Here is a 13,681-nt window from a genome sequence, read left to right as displayed (position 1 = left end):
AAACTGTATCAGCCCCTGTACTCCATGCACTGTTCCTACTTATTTTGAAAGGCCAATTTGTTCTCAAGATCTTGTTAATGTTCAATTTGTCTCATACGCTTTGGCTTATGAGCTTTGGCTCTGGTAGGCGAATCGGCAGGCTGTTATTGTTTACTCTACCACCGCGGGTGAAAACACGGATGCGTTTAGTGGCCATAGAGGTAGATTCCTCCATGGTTATAATGAACACTTCAGGTTTTCGTTATATTGCTTTTACTACATCATAAACACCCAAGTGTCCCCCCATAAAAGGTTAATAATTATTTGGCAATGGCAAGCAAGTAAAACCGATCGAAATAGCAACATTAATATATCATGGAGGGTAAGTCGGAACTTTGAACGTGCGCGTGTACAGTGTGAAGAGGGGTGTGTTCACACCACCTTGTGAGCTGTAATGAGAGCCATTCATTTACAGCTCAACAAGGTGGACTAGCATAGGCCTATTTTGGTTCTAGAACCGTTCGATGGTTTTAGTTACTGTAAGTGTATGTACAATAAAACTATTTTATTATTTCTTTTTCAAAAAGTGGTAGCATAATTGCGTAGCCTATCCGTAACATGTATACAGTAACGCTTCTCGGGTTAAATTGTTTGGGTACAACGGATTACTTCGAAGTGAATGATTCTCAAAATGCTTTTACTGATAGGCAGAGAGGTTATGGGAAAATAGCACGGATTAACACAACTTTGTGCATTTTCATGCGAACAGAATTTTAAAAAGTGCTATAGTAGTTTTGTTGCTGTTTCAATCAGCAGAAATTAACAAGTTCTACCAACCCGTTCTCGTCATCCCATCCCCCCTTGCGATGCGGACCAAGTTTCTACCTGTCGCACCCGTACACACTTGCCAACGAAATAACCACTTTGCGGTGACTCTTTACGGCTGTTATGTTCGCACCCTATACAAACACATGAAACAGTCACCGGGACATCACACATTGTGGGCGCATGCTGTTTGCCTGTGTTGTGTGAATTGCATTCAAAAGCACATCCGTATTCTGCTCCACACGGACGGACGTATGACAGAATGGACTACGATGTTACGAAGTTTCCATCATGTTTTCGATGATTAAATCTCTCCAAATGAAGTTTTTAGCTTGATAACCTGCTCACCGGAAAGAAGATGTACGACATTGTTGGCTGCAGCCTTGTGGCATTGGTCCTGTACTTGAACACGCTGAATGCAGAGTTTGCATATGACGACTCGTAAGTTGAAATAGTTTTTCTGTTCTATTTTCTTCCGGGAAAGCGCTCTCATCCAAGAGCGTGTCGCTCTTTCAGTAGGTGCCGTGAGTTTGCGGTTCTAGTCGGGGCATTGCCGAGGCGCTATACTGTTGTCATGTTGACAGTTGCCATCGCGTCGTGCAGATGGTTGATTGCATGTTGGCCAAGTAAATAAGTAGAAATCCTTCTCTTTCTTCAGTAAACTTTGGGTGTCAAGTGATTAGTTGTTGGGCTGTTGTTGTGTTTTTAATCTGCCAACATGTTTATCTCATAAATAAACCGGTTTTCTCTATTTTTTTAAACATTATTGTGGATATAGAAAGTGGTTGGCTTGCACGGCTTCAAATTTGCAGCTCAGGTTTGCTGGCCATGTAATTTTTTCTTAAGGCGGTTTAATTTGTTTTACCTCCTTAGCTCCACCGTAGCTCCCCATAATTTTTTTTTTTATGAAATAAAGGTTCAATTACTTGCTCATTTATTAGATGGCGACTTAAACATTTGGTTTAGAACATGACCTGGGGTGGATTTCACAAAGGTAGTCCTAACTTACGACTAGTCCTAGACAATGCTAAGAGATAGGACTGGTCCTAAGTTAGGACCAGTAACCCATCCTAACTTTGCACTTGGTAAAAATATGGCACTAGAATTTTCCCCCCAAACTTTCCAATTTATTTTCATCAAAAAGTTACCAGTGAATAGAATAAACAAAATTCAATGAGATATTCTGCAACAAAATAAGCTCTCTGATATTCCATTGACTAAACCAGATGAAATTTTCATTCTATTTTATTCAAAATTTAACGTACATTTGTGGTACAATTTGCCATCGCTTCAGAAAATTGGAAGTCGCTCTGTTTAAGTCCCATTTTTTAGGCTACTAGTAAAAACTTTCAACCCAAACTAGCAGTTATCCCTTTTGATTTTTTACTCGATAAATGCAAAACAGAGCACAGAGAGTCATTGTGTCTTCGGAATTTCTTCACACATATTAAGTTTCACAAGAATTTCTTTGAGAATAATTTGTTACTTTTTGAGCAGAAAGAAACAGTCTCCAAGACATTACAAATGACACCTGGGAGATATGCAGTATTTTTGGATGGAGGGAATGGTTCATGAAACATTCCTTTCGAAAATATATGCACCACGAGTTCAAACATAAATTTAATGCAAGATCGTCAGGAGGTAATACATTTGCCTCCAGTTTTATTTCAATTCATTAAATCATCTTGGCTTTTCCGACTCAAACACCTGTTATTTGTGTCAGTTCAGGTTCACTGTTCGCAATCGTACTGTGAGTGTGGGAAAATCATTCTATATTTTGGGGTTGAAAAAAGAAACATTTACTTGAGCGGGACATGAACCTGTAACCTCCGGATTGACCTACCGTCGACTGAGCTTTCTTGCCCCATGTTGGTGGTCTCCTTTTTTTGGAAATCATTCTCTTACCATTTTGCCTCCAGAAAACAGCAAATTTTGTAAAACTTACATATGTATAAATTTGATGTCTAAAAAGTAAGTATGACGAATGAACGGCTGTGAACCATTATATACAGCCATTTTATTTTACTCCTTCAAATCAATGTAAAATGGCAATATCATTGTAATTTTCTTTCATAATGAGGATCGTAATTTATACTGGACTGCAGGCCTGAGGCCAGTGATGTAGCATCAGGGCAATAAAGTAAAGTACGAGTGGACAATTCTGATTGTCTTGTGTTAATATCATCTAACAAGACAAATGAGATGAATCTTCTCTTACAATCCTAGTACTTATGTAATAAACTGTGTAGAATAAGCTATTTTTGTGGTATGGCGGACACAATTGGGTAAATGAGTCTGTATACACCTCAAAACAGTACATTCCTATCAAGTCCGCCATACCTCAAAAAGGCTAATATTTTTTTCTCATTTTGTTTCTGGGTCTTGCAAATGAAATTCTGATCTTGGCAATCAGTAAACTGTTTGAGCTACACAAGCCCTTCTTCAGTCTAATGAATTCAACCCCCATCCCTCCACCCCCCCCCCCCCCCCCAAAAAAAAAAAAAAAAAATCAATAAATAAGCCCCATTATCAACATACAAAATAAATTCTTTCTGCCTTCCAAACAGAGGGAGTGGCTTCATTTAATACAATCGATTATGGTTTACAATTATATATGTTCTTTGAGAGGCATGCATCTTTTGATCATACCAGACAAGTTTAAATTTTGAAAATTGTTTACTTAATTTTGAAAAAAAAGTACAACAAGGCTATTTATACCAGTATATCTTTGAAATTCAAATTATATAAGTTTATGGTTTGGGGTTGTCGCTATATAGGCTAGTCTGTCTGACTCCACATAACGAACAGCTGGAAAACAGATAAATGTGAAAGCTTATGTCTTTTATTACTATGGCTTAATTCAAAATGAATTAAGTTTGTTTTTTAGTAAAACACCTTTTAAGAGGGGATATGACTAATTACTGATTATTAATGTGAAACATTTTCCAGAAATTCTTCAGCACTATTTGTTCAGGAATCCAAGCCTTGCATGAAAATTAAAACTCCCACTCTTATTCTTTATTTATCCAAATTAAAATAATTTTATTAGTCTTAGAATAAGACTCTGCTAGGGTTGAAACTTCAGGTAGCTATGTCTAGTAATATAATAATAATATTGCAACAGCTGTTCGTGTATAGCCTAGAGAATCTCTGATTATTCCTTAAAGAATCGGCAATATTATTCATAATTGTCACTTGATACACCACATGCAGCTTTTGAATTCAACCCGAAAGCAGAATTACTGCATTTTTAATCAACGCAATCCCACTACACAGCAGCCATTCTGAAAAAAGTGAACGACACACTGCCACAAATAACAGCCTCCCTGGGCTCACAATACTATGCATGTTTTCATTTTCTACTAGTAGAATGCCTGACCTAGAAAAAAAGGCAGAAACCACCCATTGAATGCGCCAAACGGCCTGTAAAAACCACAGTCAGCTTAGCAGCAGGGAGGTGGTAACACATACAGTGGCCTGGGCTTCAGTCGCTGTAGTCTCGCCTCCATGAGGAACAATGGGTTGCTGGAGCATACAAACTCTCTCTTTCATTGCACTCAGTATATATACACAGTATGCGTATTTGTTCTTCATGAAAATGGGATGGGAAAAAGTGTTGACTTTAGGGTTTTAAAAACTGTTGAACGACTTGTGTAGTTTGCTTTGTCTTGGTGTTGAAAGGTTCTTCAAAATGGTGTTGGGATTCGTCTCTGATTTTTTGATTCTGAACTGTTCAACATAGAATTGCTATTACAGAAAAAAAAAAATTCATCGCCATTTGATGTGTCCTAAGCTAGATTAATAGGTCCTTTGCTCATCTTTTCAAGAGAACTTTCGTCTATTATACACTGTACCTGCTGTTAAAACAGTTAAAAACAAAAATCTCCTCCTCTTGTTCATTGATAACAACAGTATTTGTTGAGCCTTTGTTCTTACTCCAAATAATGTTTAAAAGAACAACTTAATTTGACTAAATTGTATAGATCTAGATTAGTAATTTTGAGCATTTTTTTTTTAAGCTGGCAGGCCTGGAGTTTCATCTTTGGGAGGGCAAGGCTATTTTCATTTTTGCAAAGGTTACCTCCGTTGAAAAATCTTATAGTCTAGGCCTATGAAATTTTTTGAAGGGTTGAACAAAGGCCAAGACCAGGGCAACATCCAGAGACCACATAGCCTCTGTTGCCTCCATTCAATTTCAGACCTTGTGTTTAACTGCGTTTCATTGTTGTGAAAGACAATCCACACTAATAAGTGTATGCTTGATTTAATTTCAGTATTGCATTTCATTTGATTGACACACATTGCCAATTTATTATGATATCATTTATTAAACCATAGAGCAAGGACAGAGAACCATGCTTAAATATGCCAGTTTTCTAAAATTATTTGTGAAAAACCTACACATTCTTTAAAAAAAAGTAGTTTTGGCTCTCTCGTACTGAAAAGTTGAAGTCATCATAAAATGTACAAACTTTTTGTAAAATTGAAATATTTTGTTAAGCACATGTTGTAAAGTAAACAATATAAATGGTCCACAGTTAGGCCTACCTCTTCAAGACTAAAAAGTTACTTGAAATTCAATCTGACTTGGTTATCCCATAGGGTGGTCTTTTCTCTATAGTTATACTTCCAGCTCAGATTTTATCACTGTTACATTTTCACTCAATGCAATGTCTTGAATGGGATCCCATAGCTGTTTGAATAAGTTGGATTGATTTTAAAACCACCACACTGGATTAGTTAGGGGGAGGTCATTGATGAACCCCCCAAATCCTCATTAGACCAGATAGGAGTAGAGGATTAACCATGGCTTAGATAGATTAACCATGGCTTTCCAAAGTTTATAGCCCCATGCCAGTGTGCTGTACATTAACAAGGCAATAGGTATCATGTTGTGATTGAATGGAATTAGTTTAAGTGGTTTCCTTGTGGGATAACTATAGGGAAGGGATTCCAGAGAGAAAATCAGATTAAATCACATGAGCAGTTGTTGGGCTTCTCCATAGAGTAAACGTCTTATAACATCAAGAGATGGTGATGTCTCACTCTACCTCCATGCTATGACTAATACAAGCATGCACAATGGACACTGCTTTACCATGGATGAAGCCTCATAGCTTTACTGACTGAGGTGTGCATGCAGTCCGGAAATAAAGATGGGTCTCTAGGATCAATTATAAGGCTTTAATTTCTTGGAAGAACCTTCAAGGTTTTTTGGTGTTTAAAGGGTCTATGTAACTGTTGTAGGACAACACAATGTCCACAGATTTACACTAAACTTACACAGTTTGAAGATAATGATAGTAGAAAGCTTCCCTGAAAATATTACGTGCTGAGGTGCTGTAGTTTTTTGGGAAATGAGTAAAACAATGTTGTGAAAATAATTTTCATCTCATGAGACGAACATTATTTTGATAATTTACAAACGTATTTTCATGACATTGTTTTTACTCATTTCTCAAAAACTACAGCACCTCGGTAAGTAATATTTGAAGGGAAGCTTTCCACTATCATTATCTTCAAACCCTGTAAGTTTAATGTAAATCTATGGAAATTTTGAAAAGGTACCCAAGTCTAAGAAACTAGACTGATGGGTTGGCAAATAGAGTGTTCTCAAATGTCTGATGGAAATCAATGTCCGGATGACAAGGTGGTGCAGTACAGCCTGGGTTTTGTTTCAAAGGACTTTGTTGTCAGAATGTTTGTCTTTTTCAATAACTCTTTTGCAGCCGGAACCCTGTGTGGTTAAAGTACCTTTTTCTTTGTATCCACTTGTTATAAATCACAGACAGCAAGGCTCAGAAATTCAGGGAAACCATGAGACAGCCGGGCTTGTAGCTCAAAATTTGTATCGGAATTGAAATTTTATAAACCATTTTTGACACAGAGACTAAGAGAAGCTGTATCTCAAGTGTCTTCCTTTCCAGCCAGAGGAACCCTGGTACAAGGTCTCTCTTTTAGTAAACAGGGGTTACATGTTCTATACTTCAAAACTCATTAAAAGATGTTCTTCAGATTCAAAGTCAACATCTGAACTGTTTGTCTTAATGAAAGATATTACACAATATCAGTGTTATTGTTCAATTAAGTGAAAAACACCACCACACTAAGCTAGTCCTGTGAGTGACTAGGCCTATAAGTGAACAATTTATTTTGTTTCCAGCAAATATGGACACCCCTACCAAATCCTGTCTAAAAACCTTGTTGAATCCCTGCCATATTAAGTCCTGCAGTCCAGTGTAAAATTTTCGAGCCCAAACAGGGTATAATCCAGGCCCTGCAACAAAAGCCAGCCACTTCTTTGTTATACAGTGACCAAAACACACTAATCCCTACATAAAAACCACCCTGCAATAAAAATCAAGAATGGAAGGTCAAACCATCCCATGTTATTTAGGACACCGGGTCTGATCTTTGGATCTTCTTTTGCCATTGCTGTTTAGTAGTTTGTAATTTATCTGGCATGTTTTCGTCCGTCAAGCGTAACTGAACTAATAAGCGCTGTCACCCTTAGTTTTTTGTTTCTTTTCATGCTTACTTCCCGTGACTGAAATTGAGAGAGCAGGGGATATTCCGTTTCAAATCCAAATTTTTTGATGAGTTGGGAACAGAAAAATATTCAGCCTCCACGGTGCATTTAAAATTTATTGAAATTAATGACAGTTTCATTTATAAAGCACACAAATCCACCAGAAGTCCTCTTGGCGCTGACATTGATACAGAAGAAGAATGACTATAATACAGAAAACAAAGATACATCCCAAAACCCAGACGGACAATATGATTTATTAGGGACTATTCAAAACAAGGTTTTCATATACAAGGTTTTAGCCAGGATTTGGTAAAAGGGTGTCAAAATTTGCTGGAAACTTTAAAACGGGTGTCCAAATTGTTCACTAGTCATAAGTAAATGACAGATAAAACAGGGTGTCGATTTATAATTAGGTGTCCAAAACTAAGATACCCAGACACCCCTCTTGCCAACACTATGATTCAAAATAATCAATGGTTAAATAAAAAAAAATTTTTGAAATTGTGGGTGGGTTGGTCCAAAGAAATAACTGAAAATCAAAGTACAGTTTGCAGTGAAAACATAAGAGACACATTTTTTTAAAAGGGGGAAACGGCCAGCATTTTCTTTGAGATGGTCTGCCAGCCTATTTTATTATGTGCTGTCTATTGTTACCAGTCAACCATGTTTCAATGGCCGGCCTTCCATGCCTGAAAAAAAGATGGCAAGAATTTCCTCAACAATAAAGTTCCTTACTCAGGGCTCGAATTTGGCGGGAAATATCCACAGGGCTCGAATTTGGCAGGAAATATCCACAGGACCGCAGGGGCTTGTGTAGCTCAAAAGTTTATCTGGACCAGAATGATTTTACAAAATCAGAATTAAATTGACTCGGAAATAGAAATAGAGAAAATCCATCTCATTGTCTTTTATGTACAGTTCTTCGACAGGGAATGATTTCATCCAGCAATTTTGCAAAGCAGAAACATTTTGACTGCGCTTATTTTGTGCGCACTGAATGCTAAGACTGAGTAGCAATTAATCGTGATTTTTGAGTAGCAACTGATACACTTGTGTAGCGTTTTGCTCTGCTATACAAGGGACATCTCGCTGCTTCGATATAACTGAGGAGGATTGAAAGATATTCATCATACTCCTAGCCATTTGTTTTACAAAATATCACACAATAGAAATAGAATTGAATAGATTTATTTATTGTCCACATTTAAAAGCATAGAAACTTGACATCCACTGGCCAAATACCAGAATACACAATCAATATCAAAACTACAGTATATAAATTACAAAATAAGTTAAATTGGAAATACAAAGCAACAAAAGACCCGCACACTTAAAAAAATGCACCAGCCAAAACAACGCCAACCGGTCACATAGGACATCAAGACAACAACAGGCTGGAAAAACACAACGAGGTATCATATTATTACTAGGTAGAATACCACAAGACCACTAGGATTGTCGGGTTATGAGTTTACTGGCCTGAAAATAAAATCTCTGGCCTCAGGCCTGCTGTCCAGTGTTAACTTCTACTTAAATCTCTCCACTGGCTTCCCGTAAAAGAAAGAATTCTCTTCAAAGTACTTTTGTTTGTTTTTAAAGCCTTCCATGACCAGACGCCATTATATATCAAGGATTGCTTTACTTTTCATAACCCATCTCGCCCTAATCTTCGCTCTTCTCGAGACCCGTTTTTGCTTACCATTCCTAGGACCCGTAGCAAATCTGGCGATCGCACATTCACTTTACTGCTTCCACAGAATGGAACAACATCCCTTCTTTCATTAAAGCCGCTAAATCCACTGACCAATTCAAAAAACTTCTGAAAACACATCTCTTGCCTGTTTAGGCTTTTCTCTTTTTCTCATGCTTTTCAAACATTGTGTATGTAGCTTTTTCAATAAGTTTTTGTAATTGTTTAATTGTGCTTTTATTTTTCAGTTTTTGTAAGCGCTGTGATATAGTTTTTCTATGGGAAGCGTTTCTAAATACCTGTTGTTATTATTATTATTAAGCAAGGAAAAACCATTGAAATCTCCTGAGCTGGGAAAACATCTCAAATATAGATCTGCTTCATTTGAAATTTTGGGTCGGATGGGTGTAATGGTCATAGCAATTTATAAAAAAAGATACAATTTTGTTTAACAGTGGTTGCTCTGCTTGTCCCTTTTTCATATTGTTTTAGCTTTAAGGTTTTAAAGCTCTTTACAGTTTTGGAAGGGAAATTCAAGAGCTGGAAAATCAGTGACTGTGTGGGGCGCTTGACAAGGAGCGCTAACAAATTGGTAACCTGTTTTCTTTGTCCCCCAAATAACCCAACCATCAGGAGACCAAAAGTCTGACCAAATATTACCCGTCAATAGCATAAAAGAAAACGTGGGGCGCCAATCCACACAGAGAGTTAAATCCACGGATTAACTATCTCTTTTTAGAATGCTGGTTTTTACGACTGTAATTTTTCACTGTCGACAGTTGAGAGAGATGTATTTCAATGGTGCCACCATGTAAAGTCACTCTTCTGTGACGACTTAAAGACGACTTGTGTATGAATTGTCATAATATATTGAATGGAAAGGAGGTTACACTTTTACAGGTGAAATATTAGTGCACGTCCAACACATCACCACAAACATTTCAATGGCGTTTGTTTGTGTCGCATTTTTGCAGGGAGAGTTTAAAATTGTGTATGAATAGAATCTTGCAAATGATATGGGTTTATTGTACATTGTGGTTTACCAAATGCACATCAAGCTGTACATAAATCATATGACATAATAGAAAGTACAGATATGACACTTCACACCTTTGGACGAAAAATATTTGTGCCGTGATATGATTTTTATCGTCTGTGAATAAATTTGATGTACAATTGTACAATGTGGCTTACCAGTATTTTGAAAACAAACCATACATAAATCATATTATTGCATAATAGTGGGTACAGATATGACACTTCTCAATTCCTAAAATAACATTACATAAATCATTATGACATAATAGAAAGTACATATCTTTTCACACCTTTTGAGGCAAACTTTATATGCCATAATTATGATTAATTTTTATCATCTGTGATTAAATTTAATGTACAATGTGGTTTAACCAATACTCTGAAAACACACATTACATAAATCATATTATTGCATAAAAGAAGGTACAGATATGACACTTCACATCTTTAGACTAAAACTATATAATACCTTGATATGATCAAATCCCCAATTCTTCAAATAACATAACATAAATCATACATTATGACATAATAGAAAGTACAGATTTGTTCATCTTTGGACGAAATTCATATGCCTATACATGTAGATATGATTAAAACTTAAAAAAAAAAACATTACATTAATCACATGACATAATAGAAAGTACAGATATGACACTTCACATCTATAGACGAAAACTATATGCCATGATAATATTAAAATTCCCATCCTAATTATTTTTTTTTTTACATAAATCACATTATGACATAATAGAAAGTACAAATATGACACTTCAATCTTTTTGGACGAATACTATATTTGCCATGACATCATTAATTTTTAGCATCAGTGAATGAATTTGACTAATGACAATTTTCATGATCGTTGAAATGGACACAATACGGCAAGAAACTTATCTGGAATATTCCTACAGGTGCAGTTTCATTTGAATGCGTTCAAGTTTTGAGTGAATTCAGTCAAGTTTGAGCTATAAAACTACAAAATATGTTGAAAACATTAAACTATGATTGAAGTAGATAAAATGTTGCCTGTTCAGCAAGTTAAAATCTTAAAAATATTAGCTGTTCATGCTGTTAACAAAATTTACATTTAAGATGTTTTGGGGCTGTTTCTTTTTAGATACATTAGCTTACATTATGCATGATAGTATAAAATGTAAGTGTGTCTGCAGATCATAAACTAATTTGATAACGTCTTTAATTACATTTTGTCTATTTTAATTATATTTCATGCACTGTATCCATGACTGTTGGAGGTCTGACTGTTGAAAATTAGGCGGCCAGCTTTCGTTGTGTGTTCACCATGAATTTGCATTACTTTATTACGTTATCAATTTTCATACCTAGAAGGTAGCATACCTTTTAGTATGCTTACTTTTAGCAGCGCTACTATGAAATGGAAACTTGTGCAGTAAGCACAAAATCAACTGTTCAGCAGGTCCATGGAATTATAGGCGCATGTTGTCGTTCCAGGCCATGTGCAGTGCTGTTGTGTTTAGTATTTTGTCTCAAAATGCAACATTCTTTTTCAGATTTTAAAGAAAGCTCATACTTTCTGCTATTCTCCCATGGGTCACCTTCCCCCCCCCCCCATGTACATGCACATACTGTATATAGGCCTTTAGAACCTTATAGCACGCTGCCACCGTCTTGGTCATGGTCCCTGTATCCAAGAACAGCAATGAATGCTAGTATTCATTGCATTGAAAAAGGAACCAGACTATTTTTCTTTCAATCTCTGAAACAGTGACTTCGGCTACAGCTACGGCTATATCACATGCGTCTGCCTATATTTCAACACTGGCAGACATGCTGATTTAGCTGTAGCTGTAGCCAAAGTTGCTGTTTTGCACATGGCCTCAGTTTGGTTACTCTGGTTCAGATTGGAGAAAACCAAAATGGCCGCACCGTGATAAAAGGTCTATATTCATCTCATCAACACTCGACAGCGTGACAGAGCTGAAGGCTTTTGACTTCACAGTCCATACACAAAAACCATTCTTGTGGAATCTCTTCTTTATTCTGAGTCATTCTTTTCTTTTTTTTCTTGGCTCTTGATCAGTTATACTGGCCCAGGGATTTCTAAAGGAGTTAATTTACACAGGTGTGCATTGCCTAACAGACTGTAATAAAAAAAAAAAAACATGACATCAAAACAAGCCTGTGGTAATCTTGCTATGAGAATGATATCAAGCTTATCTTCTTTTAATCTGGTGGCAATAAAGAAAGATCTGATAAGAAGTGGTTTGGGTTTCCACTTTGATTTCTAGCCATTACTTGCGATCATGCTGGGAGGATTTGATCAGAAGGACTCTAAAAAACATGAATGAAATTCCAGAAATGATACTCAGATTTAGAACTTCTTGGGTTTTTGTGCCCCGAGGCGTTTGGCCTTTGTGCTGAAATCTCTTGATGTAGATGTTAGATACTCCCACTAGTGTGTTATAAGTGCTAGGAACCCAAGGCCAAAGGGATGCCTTTTGGGGAGATACATGTAGGGCAGACTCAACAACCCAATTTTCTAAATAATTATGTAATCAACTCAGAATCTCAGATAAAGGGAAGGTTTACCTGTTGATAATCACTCTTAATTAATGGCATAACAACTTCTGGATAGAAAACTACAGCAGCTTTGATAGTAAATAAAAAAATTCACTTCAAAGTCATGTTGTTATGCAAAAAAGTTGTAATTTTTTCTGCCCCCAAGTTTGAATCTGAGAAGCGTTACCGCCTTATGTTTCTCAGATTGTGTACTCCTGTTGGGAATTATTCTTCCTTCTTTGTCTTCTCTCCATGGGGTTGTTGGCTAATATAGTGACTCGAAAATCACTTCTCTAAAAGTCATTGGCTTCACAACCAGAATAAACAAGTGAAATGAAACTTGTGTGTATACATTTGGTAAAAAACTCCCTCAGAACTTAAAATAATTCTTGAGGTAAAAAAATCTGAAATATAAAAGTATCCCAAAAGATATTGTCTGAATGTGAATTACCAAAGCAATCATGACAAATATTGGTTGAGACTCTGTACGTACATGTACATGTGCGTATAGTATGCTGTGATTTCAGCATAAGTGTAACCATATGTTAGCTTCACTCAATTTCTTGTACACAGAGCTTGACCATGGCAAAGCAGTATGATGTGCATATGGAATACGACACTCCAGTAATGCATTGTACTGTGTCCTGTTTGTGTTCAGAGAGCATGTCTGCACAAATCTAACATGTTTCCAAACACACTCACTGCTTGGTTGATAAAGTAGACAATTCCCAAGTCAGTTTTGGAAAGCGTTGGATGGTTGGCAAGCTGTTCATGTTGAAGTGTCATTATATGGTTCAATCAGAACATTTCAACAGTTGAAGACATGAGTCAAAATCTAGGGTTGCTACAATGTACGCGTACAGTGTACATTACTGTACCATATGTCTGTGTAAGATGGGTTGTCAGAAGGGTTGGGGTTAGGTGGGGGGTGGGGAGGGGCTTCAATTCAGCCATGCCCATATAGTGCACAGCATTAACAGGCAATGTGAACACGTTATCTTTTTACAATGAAACCTTACAATTCAGGGGCCACTTCATTGGCCAACAGTCTTATCCATTAATTAAAACTAAACTTG

The 13,681-nt window shown here is 36.7% G+C and overlaps 1 protein-coding gene across 1 annotated transcript in view; it reads left to right on the top strand.

Moving 5' to 3' along the window:
- Nucleotides 1-1,022: 1,022 nt before the first annotated feature.
- Nucleotides 1,023-13,681, top strand: part of LOC139939799 (protein O-mannosyl-transferase TMTC2-like) — a 62,746-nt gene continuing 50,087 nt past the window's right edge. Inside the window, exon 1 of the mRNA XM_071935918.1 lies at nucleotides 1,023-1,245. Within this exon, the coding sequence (XP_071792019.1) occupies nucleotides 1,163-1,245 (83 nt within the window). The 5' untranslated portion in view covers nucleotides 1,023-1,162. The remainder of the gene's footprint in view (nucleotides 1,246-13,681) is intronic.

Source organism: Asterias amurensis, chromosome 7 (assembly GCF_032118995.1).
Source record: "Asterias amurensis chromosome 7, ASM3211899v1".
Lineage (NCBI taxonomy): Eukaryota > Metazoa > Echinodermata > Asteroidea > Forcipulatida > Asteriidae > Asterias > Asterias amurensis.
This window is presented reverse-complemented; position numbering and strand designations above follow the sequence as displayed.